We start from the raw sequence: 25,776 nt of genomic DNA, 5'->3' as shown, positions 1-25,776 counted from the left end.
ACCCAGGTCCTCAGATCATTGCCTTGGGCCTTGAGGATTACTGGTCCAGTGACAATACCACTACACCACAAAAAAAAGAAACATTTCCTAGTTTATTCTCTTTCTGCCAAATATGTAAACTTTGTAACCCAGAGGTGTCCAAGGGTTTCCTGCAAGGTTATCACCAGACTTTGCCACTAAAAGTCAGCAGGCTTGAAGCAGCCATGCTGCAGCCTTTGGGGTAGCACTGCGTAACAGCACTGTGTAACAACATTGTGTAACAACTCACTGTGTACACTGTGTAACAGCACTGCGTACACTGTGTAACTGCACTGCGTACACTGTGTAACTGCACTGCGTACACTGTGTAACTGCACTGCGTACACTGTGTAACAACATTGTGTAACAACTCACTGTGTAACAGCACTGCGTACACTGTGTAACTGCACTGCGTACACTGTGTAACAACATTGTGTAACAACTCTGTGTAACAGCACTGTGTACACTGTGGAAGAGCACTATGTACACTGTGTAATGGCACTGTGTAACGGCAATGTGTACATTGTGTAGCAGCACTTGGAGGACAGACACTATGGCCAGAATATTACCACTTTTAGTCTAAGTGCAGGGCGGACGTGGAACTGGGCGAGTTCTGCCTGAGATGCAGCCCCCGCCGCTCCCCCGCCACCCAGGCCAATCGCGGATTCCTTCTGTCCCTCAGCAATCATGGACCCCTTCCGTCCCCCAGCAATCACAACCCCACTGCCATTCCCTCACCGATCGCTGCAGAGTAGCAACGGGCCCCCCCCCCCCCCTCACTCCCTCCCTCCCTGCCTGTCTCCCCCACCAATGGGCATTACCCAGGTGCCATACTGGCACTGCCTGTCTGGCACTGCCCAAGGGGCACCCCTGTCTTGCACTCAGCCTCCCAAGGGGGCCTTAATGGCCTCCGGAGCCAGTGGCGAGGCCAACATGACTGTGACCCGTTCATGGGGAGGCTGTCTATTTCTCGCCGGAGAGTCTCTCCTGGCGAGGCCATAAAGCAGCGAGCCCAGACGCTTGGGCGCCAAGCTCGCTAGTCAGGTGTAAAACATTACCATAATTTTAAATAAATTATTCAGCCTCTCACCCATTTCCGACGAGAGGCTGAACGCACCAGAAATTCTGGGGTCATAAAATGGCGCCAATTGCGCTACTCGCTTTACGCCCTACTTTCCGACCGCATCACGCCCGTTTTCGGGCACGACGCAATCATAAAATACCGCCCGATGAGAATGAACAAGGATGATTAGTTGACTTCTGAATGGAATATTGAATTGATTGTTTGATGTTTGGAATGGTTGTTTTATGGTGGCTTTTATTTCATAATTGTAGCTGAGAGCATGCTGTGATAGTCACTGACAGAGGGAAGGTGTGTGATCTTTGTAGAGTGGGGATTTGAGGTTGTGCTCATTGAAACCACAATCAGATGAAGTGATTGCAGACAGTCAGGTGGTAAGCTGATGTGTCAGTTGCCTTTTTCCTTCCCCTTGCCCCTCCTCTGCCTCTCCTTCCTCTTCAGCTGCTCCACATATCCCTGGTGGCAAAGTCTGTGCTCTCCAGATAGTGAGACCAGCTAAGATACAACAGGCTGTGCCGAATTGGGGCACATGTCCAGATGAGTACAGAGCATCTCAGGCAGTGGAATCATTTCCCAAACAGCCCAATGGTTTGTATTGTGACGAATTGTGTGGCAGCATAGCTCTCCCTATATGCATCCTCATCACGTAGGGCTAGGTTGCACATCAGAAACGGATATCCCTTGTCAGCCTGAAGCTACCTTTTAGTTTCATGTGGTAGATCAAATTGTGAGAAAGCAGTGGACTGGTACAGAATAAAAGCATCATGACTGCTGCTAGGATACTGGGTATTCACTTGTATAATGTGCTAAGCATGATTACACACCAAATACACATTGAGGGAGTGGAACTCTTTGCAATGTCAGTGTACCTCTGCACTTAAAAGCAATGCCCAAGGCACCTGCACCATGGGGAAGTCCGTTATCCTGGCAAAACCTCATGTACGTTTGGCCTGCCTCTCTCTGGTCAGGGAGAAGACAATGACCACTCTCTCCGAGCATAAAGAGCCTTAGTCACTGCTCTTGTGCAGGAGTGATGGGCACACTGGGAGTTTCTCCATGTGTTGCCTGCTTCAGCCTGGAAGGAACTTGCTACAAAGAATTTCAGGGGATGGTCACTTCAACAAACACTTTTATTTCATAACTGTACACAAGAGCACACTGTTATTGGCAGTGACAGAGGGTGTACGGGTGATTGCTATAGAACTGAAGGTAGAATTTAAGGGGAGTTAAAGTTGTGCTCAGTGGAACCACAGTCAGATGAAGTAACCACTCATCGCCGGGTGGAAAGGGGATGAAAGCTTGCCACTTTCCCTCCTCCTGCTCCTTCTTTTCCTCACCATTCTGCCAGTGTTATTTTTGCCTGCTCTGAAGTAGATCTGTCTGAAGAACTGGCTGATTTCCATGAGCACCTCAAAGAACAAAGAACAATACAGCACAGGAACAGGCCCTTCGGCCCTCCAAGCCCGCGCCGCTCCCTGGTCCAAACTAGACCATTCTTTTGTATCCCTCCATTCCCACTCCGTTCATATGGCTGTCTAGATAAGTCTTAAACGTTCCCAGTGTGTCCGCCTCCACCACCTTGCCTGGCAGCGCATTCCAGGCCCCCACCACCCTCTGTGTAAAATATGTCCGTCTGATATCTGTGTTAAACCTCCCCCCCTTCACCTTGAACCTATGACCCCTCGTGAACGTCACCACCGACCTGGGGAAAAGCTTCCCACCGTTCACCCTATCTATGCCTTTCATAATTTTATACACCTCTATTAAGTCTCCCCTCATCCTCCGTCTTTCCAGGGAGAACAGCCCCAGTTTACCCAATCTCTCCTCATAACTAAGCCCCTCCATACCAGGTAACATCCTGGTAAACCTCCTCTGTACTCTCTCCAAAGCCTCCACGTCCTTCTGGTAGTGTGGCGACCAGAACTGGACGCAGTATTCCAGATGCGGCCGAACCAACGTTCTATACATCTGCAACATCAGACCCCAACTTTTATACTCTATGCCCCGTCCTATAAAGGCAAGCATGCCATATGCCTTCTTCACCACCTTCTCCACCTGTGACGTCACTTTCAAGGATCTGTGGACTTGCACACCCAGGTCCCTCTGCGTATCTACACCCTTTATGGTTCTGCCATTTATCGTATAGCTCCTCCCTACATTATTTCTACCAAAATGCATCACTTCGCATTTATCAGGATTGAACTCCATCTGCCATTTCTTTGCCCAAATTTCCAGCCTATCTATATCCATCTGTAGCTTCTGACAATGCTCCTCACTATCTGCAAGTCCTGCCAATTTTGTGTCATCCGCAAACTTACTGATCACCCCAGTTACACCTTCTTCCAGATCGTTTATATAAATCACAAACAGCAGAGGTCCCAATACAGAGCCCTGCGGAACACCACTAGTCACAGGCATCCAGCCGGAAAAAGACCCTTCCACTACCACCCTCTGTCTTCTGTGACCAAGCCAGTTCTCCACCCATCTAGCCACCTCCCCCTTTATCCCATGAAATCCAACCTTTTTCACCAGCCTACCATGAGGGACTTTGTCAAACGCTTTACTAAAGTCCATATAGACGACATCCACGGCCCTTCCCTCGTCAACCATTCTGGTCACTTCTTCAAAAAACTCCACCAGGTTAGTGAGGCATGACCTCCCTCTCACAAAGCCATGCTGACTATCGTTAATGAGTTTATTCCTTTCTAAATGCGCATACATCCTATCTCTAAGAATCTTCTCCAACAACTTCCCCACCACGGATGTCAAGCTCACCGGCCTATAATTACCCGGGTTATCCTTCCTACCCTTCTTAAATAACGGGACCACATTAGCTATCCTCCAATCCTCTGGGACCTCACCTGCGTCCAGTGACGAGACAAAGATTTGCGTCAGAGGCCCAGCGATTTCATCTCTCGTCTCCCTGAGCAGCCTTGGATAGATTCCATCAGGCCCTGGGGATTTGTCAGTCTTTAAATTCTCTAACAAACCTAACACTTCCTCCTCTGTAATGGAGATTTTCTCCAACGGTTCAACACTCCCCTCCGAGACACTCCCAGTCAACACATCCCTCTCCTTTGTGAATACCGACGCAAAATATTCATTTAGGATCTCCCCTACTTCTTTGGGCTCCAAGCATAATTCCCCACTTTTGTCCCTGAGAGGTCCGATTTTTTCCCTGACAACCCTTTTGTTCCTAACGTATGAATAAAATGCCTTGGGATTCTCCTTAATCCTGTCTGCCAAGAACATTTCGTGACCCCTTTTTGCTCTTCTAATTCCCCGTTTGAGTTCTTTCCTACTTTCTTTGTACTCCTCCAGAGCTCCCTCCGTTTTTAGCTGCCTGGACCTACCATACGCCTCTCTTTTCTTTTTGACCAGTCCCTCAATTTCCCTGGTTATCCACGGTTCTCGAACCCTACCCTTCCTATCCTTCTTTTTAACAGGCACATACCTGTCCTGTAGCCCTAACAACTGTTCCTTAAAAGACTCCCACATGCCAGATGTGGATTTACCCTCAAACAGCCTCTCCCAATCAAGAGCTGCCAATTTCTGCCTAATCCCACTAAAGTTAGCCTTCCCCCAATCCAACACCTTACCCTTGGGACACCACTCATCCTTTTCCATCACTATCCTAAAGCTAACAGAATTGTGGTCACTATTTGCCACATGTTCCCCTACCGAAACTTTGAAGACCTGACCGGGCTCATTCCCCAGTACGAGGTCCAGTATAGCCCCCTCTCTAGTCGGGCTATCTACATATTGTTCCAAAGAACCCTCCTGTACGCATTTTACAAATTCCTCCCTATTCAGAGTCCCTGCTCTCAGCGATTTCCAGTCTATACCAGGGAAATTGAAGTCTCCCACTACAACAACCCTATTTTTCCTGCACCTATCCAGTATCTCCTGACATATCCGTTCTTCCACTTCCCTTGGGCTGTTGGGGGGCCTGTAGTACACCCCCAACATAGTGACTGCGCCCTTCCTGTTTCTAAGCTCCACCCAGAGTGACTCGTTACACGACCCCACTGAATTGTCCTCCCTCTGCACCGTTGTAATATGCTCTCCAACTAATACTGCTACTCCCCCACCTCTTTTGGCCCCTCCTCTGTCTCGCCTAAAACACTTGTACCCCGGAATATTCAGCTGCCAGTCCTGTCCCTCTTTCAACCAAGTCTCTGTCACCGCAACCACATCCAAATTCCTCGTGAGCATTAAGGCCCTAAGTTCATCTGTCTTACCTGCTACGCTCCTTGCACTGAAGTATAAGCACTCCAGACCTCCAGGCCCAGTGAGGTCATCCTCCCCCAGAGTGCTCTTCTTCTTTGCCAGCCTTGTCCCAGCCCCAAGCTCGTCCCCAGCCTCTACACTTGTAGACCTAATATTTTGATCCTCTCCCCCCTGCCATACTAGTTTAAACCCCCCCGAACTGCACTAGCAAAACTCCCAGCCAGGATATTCGTGCCCTTCCAACTTAGTTGTGACCTGTCCTTCTTGTACAGGTGCCATCCTCTCCTGAAAACTTCCCATTGATCTAGGAAAATGAAGCCCTCCCTCCTGGACCAGTCCTTTAGCCAAGCATTCATAAACAAAGTCAACGCACACTCTGCTTCAAGAGGAATGCTCCCTCAAGACTCTCGGTTAATAAGTCTTGTGGGGAGGAAAAGGACTAAAAACTATTAGTGTTCTTCACTCCCCTTGAAAGACCAGACAAAGCTTTGGAGTTTAGATCGGTCTTTGTTTCAGACTATGGTAGGGGAAACTTATTACCACACTTGTGGCATACAGGCTCTCTGAACAAAGGAATGGCATACCTGCTGGCTCATCTGTAAATAATTCACATATACCAATCGAAATTCGAAAGTAATCAATATCCAATCACAGCTAATAGGTCTGATTACTTCATTTGTTTCCCACTGTAATGATTAACTAATTACAACAATCTACGCTTGCCTAACTACAATATCCAATCATTAACATTGCACGTACACATAACTATATTATCAATAAACACATGTCTATGGTCCTTGCCTGTCTGACACCCTGGGTAGAGATGTCTATAAAAACACACTGCAGCCTTGGACTGTTATCAGAAGCAGTGATTCATGTAGTTAAAGCTCTCATGTGGTCTATCAATGCCCCATTTGTCCATTGTTTTTAGCAGGTGCACCTTGCAGCTCAAGCAGTTTATCTGAGCCTTTGCTGTATTGAATGACTTTTTTAACCCTTTCACTCAGGCCTCCTGCTGAGAGTCTTTCTCCTCCTCTGCCTTCCCCTTGTTCTGAAAGCAGTTTCTCCTCCTCGCTCCTTTGCTCAGTATCCATTCTACTGCAAAGCAAAGGCGACAGTCACTACAGCACCAGCCGCTGAGTGCAAGTGGCCTGACCAAAGCCCTTGAAGTCAAAATCAAGGCCTTCTCTACAGCAACTTGCTCAATTTTAAACAACTTGAGAAACCACCAACTCCTCCTGCAAACTTAGGCTGAGCAAACTGAAATTAATCAGTATCTCACGTAAGAGCAATTGGTGATCAGTTTAAATAGTGCTGGTTGAACAGTGGGGGCTCCCATATGTCCAGTTTTGTGTGTGAGCTGGGGTGAGAGACCAAAAATGGCATTGTTGGTGTTAAATCAGCATTTCACATTTACTGAAGTCATGATTTGCTTACACTGCCATAATCTCCTAACACCTACACTATTGACCTCCCCAAAAATAAAATCCAATATGACTGACGACAGAGGTAACGCCATTTTAGGATGAATAGGTGTTACAGAGTTGAATTTTGTGTCCATTTTCTCGTTAGTATCTCATTGCTATTTGTTGGACCTTGCTGTATGCAAATCACCTGTTGTGCTTGTTACATTGTAAACAGTGATTACACTTCAAAAATACTTGGGATGTCTTGAGCTCAGGAGATATGTTGCAAGTCATTTTTTTTAACATTTTCAACTTTAGATGCGTCTGGCACTTTAACCTTTAGTTCTTATGCTGTTCTTTCAATGGATGCATCGACTGTCAGGCATTACATAGAGGTCACACTGTTGGTTTGGTTGATACATTTGCCACATAATGTTAAACTAATTCACATAGAACAAGGTTGTTCTGGTTTCCATCCTGCTCGTAGTTGGGTCAGTTCAGTTCAGCTGAGAACTATGTCCATTGTTCCATTACAGAATTAAATTTTCTATTCACTAATATCCTCCACCTGAATTACATGTGATTTTTAAGAACTATTAAACCTAAAATAGAATATGAAAAAAAATCTGAGAATTATATAACACCTTTGATGACCACAGGAATCCCAGAGTACTTCTCAGCCAATGAATTAAGAATGTAAAAACTAATGTAAAAACTTAAGATCATGCAGCAGGTGTGGGCTGTTTGACCCCTTGAGCCTGCTCCACTATTCAATAAGATCATAGCCACTACCCCCGCCCCCAGCGAGCTCTGAGGCAGTAGGGGTGGGAGAGCGTGAAATTGCACAGATGGAGTTTCCCCCCCCCGGGGTCCCTCCTGCTCCGACCTCGCTGAGGTTTTACATCGGGTTGGGCTGAGCCTTGCATGAAAAGCCCCCCTTGCCCCAACTGAGGCCCTTGAGTGACCAATTAATGATCTACTCGGGGCCGTTTCCATCCCAGCCTCAATTTTTAGGCTGGGGTGCGGATGACAGCTCATGGTGGGAATCCCAGAAATGCAGAAAGGTCGATCCTGGGTGGGAAGAGCAGGGGCTGCCTCCATCTGAAGTCCCCTTCTGACTAGGGGCATCCTATGCCTAAGGCCCAGTGCTCTCCTGACTTCCCTCCCACCTCAGGTCTATCCCCTGAGACCTCGGGCCCCTCCCCTCCCCTCCCAGCCCAGACCAGACCAGACATGACATGACATGACATCTGGGACTCACCTTTTTCTCTGAAACTTAGTCTAGGTAGATTTGTGCAGTGCCTCTTCTGGCCACTGCAGTGCTGTTGCTGGAGGGATTGGAGAGCTACTGGCCAATCTGATTGGCTGGCACTACTCCTCGGCAGGACTTCCTCCCAACTGAGAGGCTGAAGTCCTACCTTATGACAAATAATGCTCGTTAGAGCATAAAATGACTGACTCTTTGGAAAGCCGGTCTGGTTGTGGCCTCAGTTCCTCTTTTCTGACTGCCTCCCCACAAACCTTAACTTAATTGTAGATCAAAAATATATCTAACTCAGCCTTGAATATATTCAATGACCCAATCTCCACTGTTCTCTGGGGTAGAGAATCCCAAACATTAATGATCCTCTGAGGGAAGAAATCCCTCCTCATCTCCATCTTAAATGGGAGACCCCTTATTTTGAAACTGTGCTCCCTGGTTCTAGGTTTGTGCTTGAAGGGAAACATCCTTTCACCTCACAATCTTACATGTTTCAATAAGATCACCTCTCATTCTCCAATAATGTAGCCCAACCAGCTCAACCTTTCCTCATAATACAATCTCTTCATCCCAGGAATTATGCTTGAAGTGGAATTATAGTTGTTTTGCAGGCAAATGCCAGTTTGACCATTACAAAATCCTGTAAATAATAAATGGGTTGTCAGTCTGTTTTAATCATGCTGGTTAAGGTCAGGACATTGGAGAACTGCTCTGCGCTTCTTCAAGTGATGCCATGGGACCTTTTAACTTTACTTATTATTGCCACAAGTAGTCTTACATTAACACTGCAATGAAGTTACTGTGAAAATCCCCTAATCGCGACACTGCGATGACTGTTCGGGTACACTGAGGGAGAATTTAGCACGGCCAATGCACCTAACCAGCACCATCTTTAGGACTGTGAGAGGAAACCAGAGCACCCGGAGGAAACACACACAGACATGGGGAGAACATGCAGACTCCATACAGACAATGACCCAAGCCAGGAATCGAACAGGGGTTCCTGAGGCTGTGAGGCAGGAGTGTTAACCACTGTGCCACCTTGCACATCCATTGAATTGGTGATCGGGACCTCAGCTTAGCATTTTATCTGGATGGCCTCTGATTATGCAACACCTCTTCACTGTCAGTCTAAAAATGCGTGCCCAAGTGCCTACAGAGGAGATCAAATACACAACCTTCTGAATGAGGCAAGAGGCTACCACTGCTCCGATAGAATTGTCCTCTTATGAATGATCCCCAAAAGGTACACTGAACGAGTATGTTTCTTTTGCACAAATTCAGGTGGGCCATTAGTCAGGGAATTGTCTTGCAAACGTTTGTCCTTTTGTTTCAACCCTGAAACTTAATAGTTCCTCAATATGAGGAAAGTTTGCTGCAAGAGGAAGTTTGCACTGCAGCTTTCAGAGCAAATTAGATTGTACCACATATAATTTGTGACCCATAGATCTGAAAGAAAATCGATGCACTGATCATAAGTGGCAGCAGAGATAAAAAGAACTATCAGCTGTGAATTACAGTATTCATTGGGAACAATCAAGGGGTCAAAGTAACTGGTGAGGCTGGGGTTACTGCACTGGCTAATAGAGGTGGGTAGTAATGACAGCTAAGTGACTGCGCTGCTGATGAAAATGTAACTGATCATTATCAACGAAAGCAAGAATAGAGATCTTATCAAAAAGGAAATATGAAGCCTACTGGTTCAATAACCACAATGGAACAAATAACCTTGAGCCACCTCTCAGCCCAGCACTCTGCATAACAAAATGCACACAGCATTTGGCATTTTCCCCAGCTGTGTGAAAACCTGATGGGCTATTTGTTTATTTTAAATTGTGCAGGTACTTTGAATGAATTGCAGGTGTTATTAGTAGCATGTGCCATTCATAGAAATGCGATCAAATCATAAAACGGGACTACGATGCTGTGGCCATTACGGAGACGTGGGTAGAACAAGGACAGGAATGGTTGTTGGACGTTCCGGGGTATAGATGTTTCAGTAAGTGTAGGGAAGCTGGTAAAAGAGGTGGAGGAGTGGCATTGTCAATCAAGGATAGTTTAATGGCTGCGGAAAGGCACTTCGACGGGGATCTGCACACTGAGGTAATATGGGCTGAGGTTAGAAATAGGACAGGAGCAGTCACGTTGTTAGGAGTTTACTATAGGCCCCCAAATAGTAATAGAGATGTGGAGGAAGAAATTGCTAAGCAGATTATGGATATGTGTGGGGGTCACAGGGTAGTTGTCATGGGGGACTTTAACTTTCCAAATATTGATTGGAACCTTTGTAGGTCAAATAGTTCGGATGGGGCAGTTTTTGTGCAGTGTGTGCAGGAGGGTTTCCTGACACAATATGTGGATAGGCCGACAAGAGGTGAGGCCACATTGGATTTGGTACTGGGAAATGAACCGGGCCAAGTGTTAGATTTGGTTGTGGGAGAGCACTTTGGAGATAGTGACCACAATTCGGTGTCTTTTGTTATTGCAATGGAGAGGGATAGGGCCGTACGGCAGGGCAAGGTTTACAATTGGGGGAGAGGTCATTATGATGCGATTAGGCAAGAATTAGGGGGCATAAGTTGGGAACAGAAACTGTCAGAGAAAGGAACTAATGAAAAGTGGAACCTTTTCAAGGAACAAATACTGGGTGTCCTTGATAGGTATGTCCCTGTCAGGCAGGGAGGAAATGGCTGAGTGAGGGAACCATGGTTCACAAAAGAGGTGGAATGTCTTGTGAAAAGGAAGGGGGAAGCTTATGTAGGGATGAGGAAACAAGGTTCAGATTGCTTGATTGAGGGTTACAAGTTAGCAAGGAATGAGCTGAAAAAGGGGCTTAGGAGGGGACATGAGAAGTCCTTGGCGGGTCGGATCAAGGAAAACCCCAAGGCATTTTACTCTTATGTGAGGAATAAAAGAATGACCAGGGTGAGGTTAGGGCCGGTCAAGGACAGTAGTGGGAACTTGTGTATGGAGTCAGTAGAGATAGGCGAGGTGATGAATGAATACTTTTCTTCAGTGTTCACCAAGGAGAGGGGCCATGTTTTTGAGGAAGAGAAGGTGTTACAGGCTAATAGGCTGGAGGAAATAGATGTTCGGAGGGAGGATGTCCTGGCAATTTTGAATAAACTGAAGGTCGATAAGTCCCCTGGGCCTGATGAAATGTATCCTAGGATTCTTTGGGAGGCAAAGGATGAGATTGCAGAGCCTTTGGCTTTGATCTTTGGGTCCTCGCTGTCCACGGGGATGGTGCCAGAGGACTGGAGAATGGTGAATGTTGTTCCTCTGTTTAAGAAAGGGAATAGAAATGACCCTGGTAATTATAGACCGGTTAGTCTTACTTCGGTGGTTGGTAAATTGATGGAAAAGGTCCTTCGAGATGGGATTTACGACCATTTAGAAAGATGCGGATTAATCCGAGATAGTCAGCACGGATTTGTGAAGGGCAAGTCGTGCCTCACAAATTTGATAGAATTTTTTGAGGAGGTAACTGTGTTGATGAAGGTAGGGCAGTTGATGTCATATACATGGATTTTAGTAAGGCATTTGATAAGGTCCCCCATGGTCGGCTTATGATGAAAGTGAGGAGGTGTGGGATAGAGGGAAAGTTGGCCGATTGGATAGGTAACTGGCTGTCTGATCGAAGACAGAGGGTGGTGGTGGATGGAAAATTTTCGGATTGGAGGCAGGTTGCTAGCGGAGTGCCACAGGGATCAGTGCTTGGTCCTCTGCTCTTTGTGATTTTTATTAATGACTTAGAGGAGGGGGCTGAAGGGTGGATCAGTAAATTTGCTGATGACACCAAGATTGGTGGAGTAGTGGATGAGGTGGAGGGCTGTTGTAGGCTGCAAAGAGACATAAATAGGATGCAAAGCTGGGCTGAAAAATGGCAAATGGAGTTTAACCCTGATAAATGTGAGGTGATTCATTTTGGTAGGACTAATTTAAATGTGGATTACAGGGTCAAAGGTAGGGTTCTGAAGACTGTGGAGGAACAGAGAGATCTTGGGGTTCATATCCACAGATCTCTAAAGGTTGCCACTCAAGTGGATAGAGCTGTGAAGAAGGCCTATAGTGTGTTAGCTTTTATTAACAGGGGGTTGGAGTTTAAGAGCCGTGGGGTTATGCTGCAAATGTACAGGACCTTGGTGAGACCACATTTGGAATATTGTGTGCAGTTCTGGTCACCTCACTATAAGAAGGATGTGGAAGCGCTGGAAAGAGTGCAGAGGAGATTTACCAGGATGCTGCCTGGTTTGGAGGGTAGGTCTTATGAGGAAAGGTTGAGGGAGCTAGGGCTGTTCTCTCTGGAGCGGAGGAGGCTGAGGGGAGACTTAATAGAGGTTTATAAAATGATGAAGGGGATAGATAGAGTGAACGTTCAAAGACTATTTCCTCGGGTGGATGGAGCTATTACAAGGGGGCATAACTATAGGGTTCGTGGTGGGAGATACAGGAAGGATATCAGAGGTAGGTTCTTTACGCAGAGAGTGGTTGGGGTGTGGAATGGACTGCCTGCAGTGATAGCGGAGTCAGACACTTTAGGAACATTTAAGCGGTTATTGGATAGGCACATGGAGCACACCAGGATGATAGGGAGTGGGATAGCTTGATCTTGGTTTCAGATAAAGCTCGGCACAACATCGTGGGCCGAAGGGCCTGTTCTGTGCTGTACTGTTCTATGTTCTATGTTCTATGTTGGTGCAAGTTGTGTTCAGGCAGCAGTGAGAGAAACATCGTGAATAGACCAACGATTTCAGACACCAGTGAATGAGTTGGAAACAGATTGGGCCAAATGAGAAAGCAATCATTTGTACAACAAGAATCGAATGCAATAATAAAAGCAAATTATTGCAAGTGCTGGAAATCTGAAATAAAAACAGGAACTGCTGAAAAAACTCAACAGCTCCGGCAGCATTTGTGGAGAGAGAAACAGGGTTAACGCTTTGAGTCCAAGGGTGGAATTTTCCCATCCTGTCCGCCATGGGAATCGTAGCGGGCAGGGGCGGCCCATGTAAAAGTCCGTGACCTTGGGCAGGATTTTCCGTGCTTGGGATGAGCATGGCTGGAAAATCCTGCTCCATATGCCTCTTCTTCAGAACATCTAATGAGAATCTAATGCATGTACATATAGGCTGTCATTACTGCTGGCTTTTGCTGCAGCTAGTTCCAGAGCACAAGTCTTCCGGGCTATTGGTGGAATATTTTCAGGGCCCAAAGCCTTTGCAGTGTTCAGTTCCTTTAGCCATTTCTTGATATTGTGTAGAGTGATTCGAATTGGCTGAAGACTGGCATTTGAGATGCTGGGGATCTCAGGAGGAGGCTGGGATGGATCATCCACTTGACACTTCTGGCTGAAGATGGTTTTGAATACTTCAGCCTTGTATTTTACACTGATATGCTAGACTTCCCAGTCATTGTTTCTAAGAACCATTACATGGGAATGATGCGTAAGTGGAATACTGAGTTAATATTTTCCATGGGTAGTCTCTGGGTACATGAAAATCATAGGTCTAGATTTGTCCATTCACAAATTAAATTTCAAGGATTCAGAGCTAGAATGAAGAATCAATGTGCAGAGAAACAAGTCAACAACAATTATTTACCGATTAAAGTCTTTAACATGGATGCACTATAATAGTTATGATACATGTTAAAGACCCATGATCAGCTGATCATTTTGGATTGCTCACATTTTATATATATATATATATAGCAGCTATTTTGTTGATAAAGTGCCAGCAGTTATTTAACTGCATTGGACGAGCTAACCACAACATTGATATTGATTTAGATAGTACTAATTCTAATATTAGATCACACTAATCTAATGAACATTTAACAGTTCAGTGTGCTTTAAGTGAATTTTCTTCTCAAGCAGTATTAGCACATGAGCCAGTCCTGTACTCTTTAATACAAGCTGTGTATTGAAAACATGTGTATTGCAAACTGAGCAGTGACAACAGAGAATGCAATTTTTATCCATTATTGGTGTAAATAATCTGTTGTGGCAAGAAGTAGTATATTGTTTTGGATTTTGGGTGTTGGGAGAGGAGAACGGTTGAGTCTGCTATTGCCAAGCAATTGGCCAATCCTTTGGTGGTATGGTTTGAGTCTCTAATCCTGATAGTTTATCATATATGGAGCAGGATTTTCCAGTCACGCTCACCCCAAAACCCTAAAATCCCACCTGAGGTCAACGGACCTTTGCATGGCTCGCGCCCCACCCCACCACCCCGCCCGCTACAATTCCCGTGATGGGTGGGATGGGAAAATCCCCCCTCCCCCAGTTTTTGTTTCAGCTTTGGAATGGATTTAAAGAACTAAAGGAAAAATTATTCTTGGTTGTGACTGAGAAGGACATTGTCTCTATCCCAAATCCAGAGGAGATAAAGGAACAAGTGGTTTTCAAGACCTTAGAATTTAAAGGCACTTTGTAGCCACTGAAGTACAGTGGAGCCCCATTGTAACGTGCCCCGATTTAGCGTGAAATCGGATATGACACGATGAATCATTGGACCCTTTTTTGCTCTTTCCTGTTTCGTGATTTAGAGCGACCCGATTTAGCACGACCCCGATAACATTCGCAATAACATTTTATGGACCCCAACCATCGCGTTACAACGGGGCTGCACTGTACTTTAGAAGTGTCATCTCTGTTATAAGATAGAAATGTGAGAGCCAAATTGTGCAGAGTGGCGTCCAGCAAAAACTAATGAGGTTAATGACCAGATAATCTATTTTCTAGTGCTGTTCATTCAGGGATAAATATTGGACAAAATCATGCTGCTCTCCTTCAAATAGTGCCTCAGGATCTATTGTGAGAGGGAAGGCAGGGCCGCGAGTTGGGTCTCATCCAAAGGATGACATCTTTGTGACTACAACACTCCCTCAGTACTGTATTGAAGTATTATGCTTTAAATTTTGTATCCAAGTCTCTGGAGTGGGATTTGAATCTACTAGATGTCATTTTTACTGAAAGGCAAGAGGCAAGAGTGAGCCATGACTGACACTTAAAATTATGTAGTCATTTTAATGTTAGAGATGGAAGTGCAGCACTGAGTATGGGTTTAAAAACAGGTTCAGACTAATTTATATCTCTAATATTTGATTTATCTTTATTTATGTTTTGAGAATTTATTTCTAAACAAAAAAGCAGTGCAGGTTGGGTTTCAACAACTGGGGGTATTTTTAGACTGCATACTTTTCTCTTTGTGATTTGCTACTTCATCTAAATTAAATTGAAATTAAGTTTGTCAGTTTAAAAAGCATATGTGGTTCCTCAGAATGTTTTTTTTCAATCCCCGAGCAGGCAATTTAAAAAAGCATTACAGGATAGATCTATTGGAGGAGAAAGAATGAAGCCAGCTCTGCCTATGAACCGGTAAGGAACATCTCATTTATGAAGCATTTATGGTGATATACAATTTATCCACATGGAGCTAACCTGCCTTCATTGTTCTGAAACAAAGGCATTGACCTACATAAAGCACAGGTCAGAGAGGCGGTAAATTAAAGAGGAACAAAATTAAGGTGTTTTAAGTCATTCCTGTCATCATATTATTCCCATTACTTCATGTAATGTTTCCAATGTCCTTTCTTGTCTCTCTGGTGGTCAGACCATTTTGCAATTTCAGATTAATTCAAGCTTCAGATTTATGTCATCCTTCAGTGCTCCAATACTTAATCTAAAATCTGCAACCAGAACAGAGCGGAGTGTGATCATGCACAGCCACGCTGTACTGCTTGCAAACTAGAAATTGTGATATATCTATTCCCTATCCCCCACCATCCCCACCAGCCACCCAATTCTCCAACTGAACCAAAACCACCTCAGGTGTTCTCTCTGTCTGATTAGAACACAGACTGACAAGAAATCCTTCTCTCCAGAAGAGGAAAAATTGGGACAGAGGAATTAAAACAAACTAGGAATCTACCATTAGGCAGAAAATACATTTCAAAGGAAAACCTCCCTGAGACAGTTTATTTTTTTTCACAGCATCTTTGCTAACATGAGCCCACTGATAAAATTAGGCCGAGTACAGAATGAAAATCAGAACTTACCCGATTTGTGTGGGGCAACTCAATCTGAAACCCTGAAACTGTCCCCCGCTAAGCATAATAAGGAACTTTTTTTTTTAAAGGTACAAGCAAAACAAGCCATTCCATATGAAGATGATCCACACTGAAGTCAAATTCAGATTTTTTTGTTTAGAAGTAATTAACTTCTAGTCCCATTCTGAATGACTTGAGTGCAGAGATTTCTCTTGTTGCATCTCACCCTCACATTACAATTATCCATCTGGGACTTTAAGGATTGAATTTTTAGTTATTCTCCTAATTGACTGCAATAGCGTCAGCAGGAAATCTGCTGAAACCCCAGAGTATCAGCACTAACACCAAATTTACAGCAATCAATTGGAATAAGCTTCATTGAAATGAATGGTACTATTGACATCTCTTTCTTGCGTAGGTCTTCAGATAACTGCTACCCTAGAGCTTTTCCCCAGAGCAGTGCGACCAGAAATATTTTTTTATTAGTTGGACTTTGGTGTTCTTTTCAAAAGATGTTTCAAAGGTTGCAATATGATCCACACAGGCTTTCAGGAAACATTTCATGCAGTTTTACATGAAAAATTACTGGTTGTGGATGATTCAGGATACAACATGGGAATGGGTAAGAAGTTGACTGCAACTTGGAAGCCAATCATTACACGGGCGATTATCCCAAAAAAATTCTAAGCGTTGAATTTGTGTAAAAACTGGAGTAAATTTCGATGTTTTTTTCAGTGGGAATTTCAAAATCAATCTCCCATACTCCGTGCACTGCAGAGTGCACCAGCGTGATTCACGCAAAAAATCAGTGAGCGGGGCCTATTCCCGCTGGAGAGGCCGGCAGCATAGCGCTGAGCGGGCCACTGTGCGTGCGCTGATCTGTCAGTGCCGAGATTGGTGCATAAGAACATAAGAACATAAGAAATAGGAGCAGGAGTAGGCCATCTAGCCCCTCGAGCCTGCCCCGCCATTCAATAAGATCATGGCTGATCTGACGTGGATCAGTACCACTTACCCGCCTGATCCCCATAACCCTTAATTCCCTTACCGCTCAGGAATCCATCCATCCGCGCTTTAAACATATTCAGCGAGGTAGCCTCCACCACCTCAGTGGGCAGAGAATTCCAGAGATTCACCACCCTCTGGGAGAAGAAGTTCCTCCTCAACTCTGTCTTAAACCGACCCCCCTTTATTTTGAGGCTGTGTCCTCTAGTTTTAACTTCCTTACTAAGTGGAAAGAATCTCTCCGCCTCCACCCTATCCAGCCCCCGCATTATCTTATAAGTCTCCATCAGATCCCCCCTCATCCTTCTAAACTCCAACGAGTACAAACCCAATCTCCTCAGCCTCTCCTCATAATCCAAACCCCTCATCTCCGGTATCAACCTGGTGAACCTTCTCTGCACTCCCTCCAATGCCAATATATCCTTCCTCATATAAGGGGACCAATACTGCACACAGTATTCCAGCTGCGGCCTCACCAATACCCTGTACAGGTGCATCAAGACATCCCTGCTTTTATATTCTATCCCCCTCGCAATATAGGCCAACATCCCATTTGCCTTCTTGATCACCTGTTGTACCTGCAGACTGGGCTTTTGCGTCTCATGCACAAGGACCCCCAGGTCCCTTTGCACGGTAGCATGTTTTAATTTGTTTCCATTGAGATAGTAGCCCTGCACTGCCGGCCTTCTGATTGCTTGCCAGCTCGAACACTGGCCTGAACCTGCAATGCTGCCCCTCTGACCCGAACCAGGCTCACCTCGATCTCTACTCCCCCACCCACCCCCGGCAGTCCCAACCTCCTGATTCCACCCCCCCCCACTGCCACCCCCCCCCCCCCCCCCCACACACACACTGGCAGCCCCATCCCCATTAGGCCCCACCCCCTTGGCACTGCCTGATGCCTAGTGGGCAATGCCACTTTGCCCCTTGGGCAGTGCCAGGGAGTAGGCTGGCACTGCCAAGTTGGCAATGACCAGGGGTCATCCCCTTTACTCCAGAACCTTTGGCCCTCGAAGGCCCCCCTTCCCCCCAGTGGAGTCTAGCTGCCAGGACGAACAGGAAATCCGGCAGCCGGAGACTCGCGGAGGCCGTGGCGCCCAGCGGGAAGCCCACTAACTGGCCTCCGCTTGAGTCTCCTGGCCCGCCGCATGGCTGGGAGAATCGCCCGGTAGCATGGTAGTGGTTAGCACTGCTGCTTCACAGCTCCAGGGTCCCGGGTTCGATTCCCGGCTCGGGTCACTGTCTGTGTGGAGTTTGCACATTCTCCTCGTGTCTGCGTGGGTTTCCTCCGGGTGCTCCGGTTTCCTCCCACAATCCAAAGATGTGCGAGTTAGGTTGATTGGCCAGGTTAAAAATTCCCCCTTAGAGTCCTGAGATGCGTAGGTTAGAGGGATTAGCGGGTAAAATATGTGGGGGTAGGGCCTGGGTGGGATTGTGGTCGGTGCAGACTCGATGGGCCGAATGGCCTCCTTCTGCACTGTAGGGATTCTATGATGTCAGAGTTGAGGAAGTGCCATTTTGGGAGATTGAAGTTGGGTCTCATGCCACTTTTGATTTACATTTTTAAAAATTCATTCGTGAGTGGCACAATGGCACAGTGGTTAGCATTGCTGCCTCACAGTACCAGGGGTCCGGGTTTGATTCCAGCCTCAGGTCACTGTGTGGAATTTGCGTTTTCACCCCGTGTCTACGTGGGTTTCTTCTGAGTGCTTTGGTTTCCTCCCACACTACGAAGATGTGCAGGTTAGTTGGATTGGCTAAATTGCCCTTTAATGTCCCAAGATGAAGTAGGCTAGGTGGATTAGTGGGGTAAATGCATGGGGTTACGGGGATAGTGTGGGCATGGGTAAAGTGTTCCGTCGGAGAGTTGGTATAGAGCCAACCGGTCAAATGGCCTCTTCCTGCACTGTAGGGATTCTATGGATCTATGTGGGCTTCAATAGCTAGGCCAGCATTGATTGCCAATCCCCAAATGCCCTTGGACAGGTGGTGGTGAGCTGCCGCCTTGAATCACTGCAGTCCCTGAGGTGTAGGTAGACCCAGATTGCTATTCGGGAGGATGTACCAGGATTTTGACCAGTTGGCATGAAGAAACGGGAATATATTTGCAAGTCAGGATTGTGAGTGGCTTTGAAGGGAACTTCAGGTGATGGTGTTCCTATGATTCTTGCTCTTACCCTTCTAGATAGTAGGAGTGGTGGGTTTAGAAGGTGCTGCCTAAGGAACCTTGGTGAGTTCCTACAGTGCATCTAGTAGATGGTACACATAGTTGCCACTGTACATCTATGGTGGAGGGAGTGAATGGCTGTGGATGGAGTTCCAATCAAGCAGGCTACTTTGTCCTGGATGGTGTCAAGCTTCTTGAGTGTTGTTGGGCTGCACATATCCGGGCAAATGGGTAGTATTCCATCACACTCCTGACTTGTGCCTTGTAACTGATGTACAGACACTGGGGAGTCAGCAGTTCAGTTGCTCATTGCAGGATTTCTAGCCTCTGACCTCGATTATTTCTCTTCTGAAACTCAATGCAAAAAAGTCAAGTGCACAGACATCACTAAGTTAGGAAGGTTGAGTTGATTCTAATGAGAAAATTTGAAATTTGCAAACTAATTGGATAGAACAATGCCAAATGAATTTCACAAAAATATACCTAAGAAGAAAAATGAGTAACCGGGGATTCAATTATAATGAGCAAGAAGAGAAATTAACTTTTCAACCTTGAAATGAGACAAATGAGGTAATTTTATGCAGGTGATAGTAAACATTGTTAAAAATAAACAGCAAAAATATGATGAAAGTAATAAGAAGTTCAAACTAGTGCAAAAAACACACAGATTAGTAATATCAGCAAGTTATTCACCCAGTCAATAATGTATGTAATAGGCTCCCAAACAGCTGAAATGGGTATGTGTGGGAGGGGGGGGGGGGGGTGGTGTGGAGTTGTGTGTGTGTGTGGGGGTGTGTGGAGTTGTGTGTGTGTGTGGGTATGTGGAGTTGTGGGGGTGTCGGGGAGTGTATATGGGGGTGTGTGTACAAGTGTAGGTGTGGAGAGTATTTGGCTGTGTGTTTGGGGGGATGTGTTTATGCACGGGGGTCTGTATGCGGGGGGTGAGAGTGTGGGGGTGTGGTTGTGTAGGTGTGTATGTGTTTCATATTGGTTGGGCGAAGGGGGTTTGCCAGTGTGAGGGTTGTTGATAACACAGTGCCAAGACAGCACTCAGGAGATCTCCTGCTTTCCCCCTACTCCCCATTAGTATATAGAGGCAACAATGGATTCATTGGAGAACAATCCAATGCTGTGATTGGAGAACTGCAGTCTTTCTAGATGGATGAGCATAGATGTAGAGAATGGTTTTACTAATCCATAGTATATCATGTGATCTTGTATATTGTAATGTTTCCTTTGAGCTCATCTAGCAGTGGTTAGACTTTATTTGAATTTGCATTCTTCCTTACTTCCCTTTTTAACTGTGTGATTTTGCTGTATCTTCCTGTTGATCTGACTGTGGCTGTGATCTCAGTTCTCAAACACCACTTTGTGACCAGTCAAAAAAGCCACTCAGCAGATATCACATGTCACTTATTTGCAGGATGGAAATCATTCCTATTTGCTGTCTGTAACAGAAGCAGAAATGCAAGTCCTGTATAAAGATTCTCATCTCATCGAGTTTCTCACTTCCTCGATAAAACTTCCCTCAAACACAGAACTGAATATATTGTGCCAATAGAACTGGTTCAAACTATGTGCAAAATTAAAAAGCAAGTAGCTAGCACTTTACATTCCAGTGACATAAAAGTAAAACCAGAAATACTAAATGAAATTTACCAGCTATCTGGTTTCTATTTATAATGACATAGCTAGTGATTGGTGACCACTTTCATAGCCCACCATTCCAAAGAGGAGAATCAAATTTTATGCTCCATCTACCTAAAGGTCAAATCTGGAACCACTATAAGCCTCTCCCGTGATACGCACACCTATGTGCACTATAGTTTTCCAACAGTGCTCACTCAGGAAGACTGTACCAATGAAGCCAGTTAATTGTGCAAGCAATCCTTATAATGGTTTCTCACTGACTACTTCACTCTATTATTGCCTGACTTAATTACATTCTTCTTAAATAAATTATTAATTACTTGGTGACACAACCTCCTGGGATTTATTCATGTCGTGATCTCCATAGAGATTTGAATTTCCAATTAATAGCTGAAAGAATGATATGTCGATATGTCACATTTTAAAACTTTTACTGTAACAAATGACTGAAAGCACAATTGGTTAAATTTTTTTGCAGGCAACTAATACTTTAAACCATTCTTTATACTTATCACCCATTGCACTCTATAGAATTACAATCCTTTCAGCAAACAGTCCATAGTTGCTCCCTGCTGCCAATGGGTTCCCATATCCCCCTTTCAACAAGTAATAACTTTCAGTGGCCATCTCCAGGCACTTTCTTCTGTTTTGGTAGATTTTCGTAATCTACCACTTGCAGTAAAGCCTGGTCCAATGGTTTTTCTTCCCCATGGTCATGCTGGAACAAATCTCCCAGAATCTATAGAAGCTCCAGGATGCATCCCTTCGACTAGAGACCATCTCCCTCCTGCATTTGTGGTAACTTGCAAAGTCAAGCGGCCTTTTCTCTCTGCTGACCATACCGAACCTCCTGCCGTCTGTTTGTGATATTCATCGATTTGTTGAGAAGCCTGTAACCTGGTTTTAAATATAGCTTCATTTGCCCTCTCCACCATGACAACATGAAACATATTAACATTGTATCTCATAGATATGCTGATTAGCTATATTTGATCCCAACTTCCTTTCTTCTTAGAAGTAAATAGATAATTTACAGCACAGCTTTTTACAACCCGATACTTACAACAATTTTCTGAACTTGGGGAGACTCAGAGTCTACTCAAAGACTGCTCCCATCGTCTCCAAGCATAAATATCTTGCACCTTCTTTTCAGTAAAATAATGAGTTTTCTTTTGATCTCTAATAGTCAAACCACCCAGGCTTAATGTCATATGATCCCCTCATTCACTGCATTTTATTTAAAATTTAATATACAGGTTAAAACAGACACAATCTTCTAAAGCTTAATATTGTAATACCAGGAATGAGTACAATGCCTCCAAAATCAAATTAAAACTATCATTGCCAGCCTTCCATCTTATGAGACAATGGTTTTTGCCATCATGATCAACGTGATGCTAAAATTGCCCAGTGTGGCTCCGGAGTCACACTCAGGCATGGCAATGTCTGCCACATTTGCTGAAGAGAAAGTTAGTGGGCAGGATTCACTGGCCTCTTTTTCTGAGCCCTCTTTTTGGCCAGCCATGTTTTCTGTTTGTCTCCTCCAATGCACCCCAATCAGCTTCCAGAAGTCTCAGCTGTAAGCGACTGTCTCCCAGTTGTCAGTGTCAATGTCCACCATTTTCATATCTTGCTTGCAAATGCCCTTGTCGCAGAGGTATGCACGCCCACGGGTTCGTGACCCAGTGGCTAGTTCACTAGGTCTTAAGCTATATGCCTGTTACTGATCCGATGGATATGATTTAGCCCGCATGAACATCTTTGACTTAACAATGAGCCCTTTCTGGTGGAATTAGCACCTCTGGAACCTTGTTGGTGATCTTGTCCTACCAAGGGATGCAATGTGTAGACTGAGACAGCTAAGGTGGAACTGTTCAGGTTTTTCTCCTGCTTAGCATATGTTGTCAAGTTTTCACCATTGTAAAGGAGTGCAACGAGGATACAGGCTTGGTAGACATGCAGTTTGGCATTCTCAGTCAGGTTGTTGTTGTTCCACACTTACTCAGCTTGGATATAACAGCTGCTGCTTTTTCAATGCATGTGTTGAGTTCAGCATCAAGTGACAGATTGCTGGTGATTGTAGATCGTAGCTATGGGAAGCTATCAACAACCTCTGTTGCCATGTCAGTATTGATAAATGGCTGTATGGCAACATCCTGGACCATAACGTTTGTCTAATTGATGCTGATCGAAAAACCAAACTCTTTGCAGGCATGAGAGAGTCTGTCCATTTGTTGCTGACGGTGTTCCGCTGTATGGAATGTTAGCGTGGCATCGTCAGTGTGCAGCGATTCTCTGATGTGGCCTTTGCGCACCTTTGTCTTGGTTCTCGGGTGAACAAGGCTGAACAGCTATCCATCTGGTATGTAAGGAGACACACTCTTTAGAGGAATGAGGTAAATGAGCAGCAACGAGAAGAGTGTGGCAAAGAGTGTTGGTGCCAGAACACAACCCCTTTTGACCCTACTGTAGATCTCAAAGGGTTCCAGTGTTGCCCTATAATAGCTGGCCTTACCCATCACGTTATCATGAAAAGAGTAGATCACCTTGAACAGCTTCAATGGGCAACCAATTTTCTCCAGTGGCTAAAATAGACCACCTCTGCTCACATGGTCAAATGCCTTGGTGAGATCAGTGAAGACAATATACTGTGGTCTCATTTGTTCAAGGCATTTCTCTTGCAGCTGGTGGACTGCACCAATCATGTCAACTGTAAATCTTACAGTTCTGAAACCACACTGGACTTCTGGATAGAAATATTCAGTCATGATCTGCAATATGGGTAAATATTTTGCCCACAATATTCAGCAGGGAGATGACTCAACAGTTGTTGCAATCATTCCAGTCACCCTTATTCTTTGTACAGGGTAGCAATACTTGCATCTCGCATGTCTTGGGGCACTCCACCGGTTACACCTCCAACTGGTGAAGGAGGAGATCAGAAAATAATCTTTCATTTTCTGGTGATCTAGTTACCTTTCTGATTGCTTCATACATGTCCCCAACATTCCCTGTTGCCAAGGACATTTAGATATTCTGGCAAAGTTGTAACCAGTAGTCATTAGCACATTGCCTAGCAGTCTGTTGGACTTTGCTATAAGCACCTCTTAATATGTGCAGACTTTTCTCAATTGGATCTCTCTTGAGAGTGGGTCACTTGGTTGTAAGGGCCGGTTCCATCACAATGAAGTTAGCCTCTAACCAGTCTGCAATTTTCTACTCATGCTTCACACGTGGTGAGGGTGCATTTTTGTAGATGGTGTCTCAAATTATGTTCCATTTCGCTTCAGCACTCACGTGAGAATGTCAGAATCAAGTCAAGGAACTGTTGGTTTTTATTTAGGTCGGCAGTATGGCTGATTTTGATATGAGGACAGCATTTCATTGAATGAAAGAGCTTGAAGGGTGGCATCCCTAACCTGGTACACAGCAGGGAGTGGCCTGTATCACAGTCAGCACTGTGGTGGGTTTGTGTGTCGAGAAAGCTGTTTAGAGAGTAAAGAGTCTGGTGATAATCAGATTCAACTGATGTCAAAGTCCTAATCTTGGATGTCCCAGGGATGCCTTGTGGCATGGTTATTCTGAAAGAAGGTGTTGGTTATACAAAGCTTGTGGTAGCATCAATGATCAAGCAGTCTCTGTTCTCATGTATCCTTCCTCTGCAATGATATCTGAGGCAGGAGGGCCATGCCTCATGGTGTACACCCACTCTTGCATTGCAATCTCTCAATAGGTAAGGATGTTCAGACTTTGGGATTTTGCTGAGAGTAGTGTCAAGCTCCCCAAACAACTGGTCTTGTATGTCTGTAGTGGAGCACAGCAATGAAATATAGATACTTATAAGGTTAACTGGCCCTACTTGAGTTGAGAGATAGGTGGAGAGAACACATTCTGAACCATTTGTGGGGTGTTCTATCACTGAGAGTAGTGAATTTCTTACAGTGAATCCTCCTCCTTGTTCACGGGTTTCCTCTGTACTTCTCCCCTGCCAGATGAACATGTAATGTTTTTCCTTCAACGATCCACTCTCTGTGAGCCTGATCTCTTGTGGGGAAGTCACGTCAATATTCAGCCTATCAGGATTCATGTTGATCATGGTTCTTTTGTGTGTGTTATCGACCAGCTAAAAGTCATCTGTTCATCCCAGGCACATGGTCCTGATATTCCAGCTTGCCAATCAAAGTTGGCATCCTTGTTCTTTCTGTTTTGTTTCATTTGGTTATCCGGTGTGATGTATTTGGTTCATTTGTTGAACAAAACTCTAAGTCCCAAACAGCCACTGAAGCAGATGAACTGTGACAGGTCAGCAACTTATTAATTGGGGGCTGCCTGACTTGAGTTAAATCATAGTGATTAATGGAACATGCTGGTCCCTCTCACCATCAGAGACAGCCCATAGCATCCGTTTTCTACATCAATCCAGTTGGGCTTACCGCTCTTAACTGCTGCCTCCCGTGTTCAGTTAATATTCTGCAGTGAAACTGGAGTACCATCTCCAGGACACAATCCTGGGCAAAGTTTATAGAGACCTTGGGCTGCCCAAATGTCAGGGTCCCCCTCGCAATCTCCTTGTTTGAGTCCAAAGGAATGTAAAGCACTATGTTTGGCATTGGCTTGGTTGCAGGAGTTGCCAGGAAGATAACATATTTAGACATCAGTCTGTCTTTGGACTCCAATTCAGGTTTTTTGGCCTTTTCCTTGGCCTTCAATTCTCCCAAGATATCCCCAAGGCAATGGAGTTATTGGGCCTGGGATGGAAGTTTAGTTCATCAGTGCTCGGGCATGTCCACATATTAATGGACACTGCGTGTCTGGAGGTAAAACCTCCTCGAAGCTTCTCTGAAAATTTAGCTTGGGACCATGAGGGATTCAGTTTCTGTGTGTGACGACAAGGAGGCAAAGCTGA

The 25,776-nt window shown here is 45.1% G+C and overlaps 1 protein-coding gene across 1 annotated transcript in view; it reads left to right on the top strand.

The window, feature by feature from the left end:
- Positions 1-25,776, top strand: part of clnk (cytokine dependent hematopoietic cell linker) — a 111,547-nt gene that overhangs the window by 3,821 nt on the left and 81,950 nt on the right. Inside the window, exon 2 of the mRNA XM_078216953.1 lies at positions 15,306-15,377. Within this exon, the coding sequence (XP_078073079.1) occupies positions 15,352-15,377 (26 nt within the window). The 5' untranslated portion in view covers positions 15,306-15,351. The remainder of the gene's footprint in view (positions 1-15,305; positions 15,378-25,776) is intronic.

Source organism: Mustelus asterias, chromosome 1, assembly GCF_964213995.1.
Source record: "Mustelus asterias chromosome 1, sMusAst1.hap1.1, whole genome shotgun sequence".
NCBI lineage: Eukaryota > Metazoa > Chordata > Chondrichthyes > Carcharhiniformes > Triakidae > Mustelus > Mustelus asterias.
This window is presented reverse-complemented; position numbering and strand designations above follow the sequence as displayed.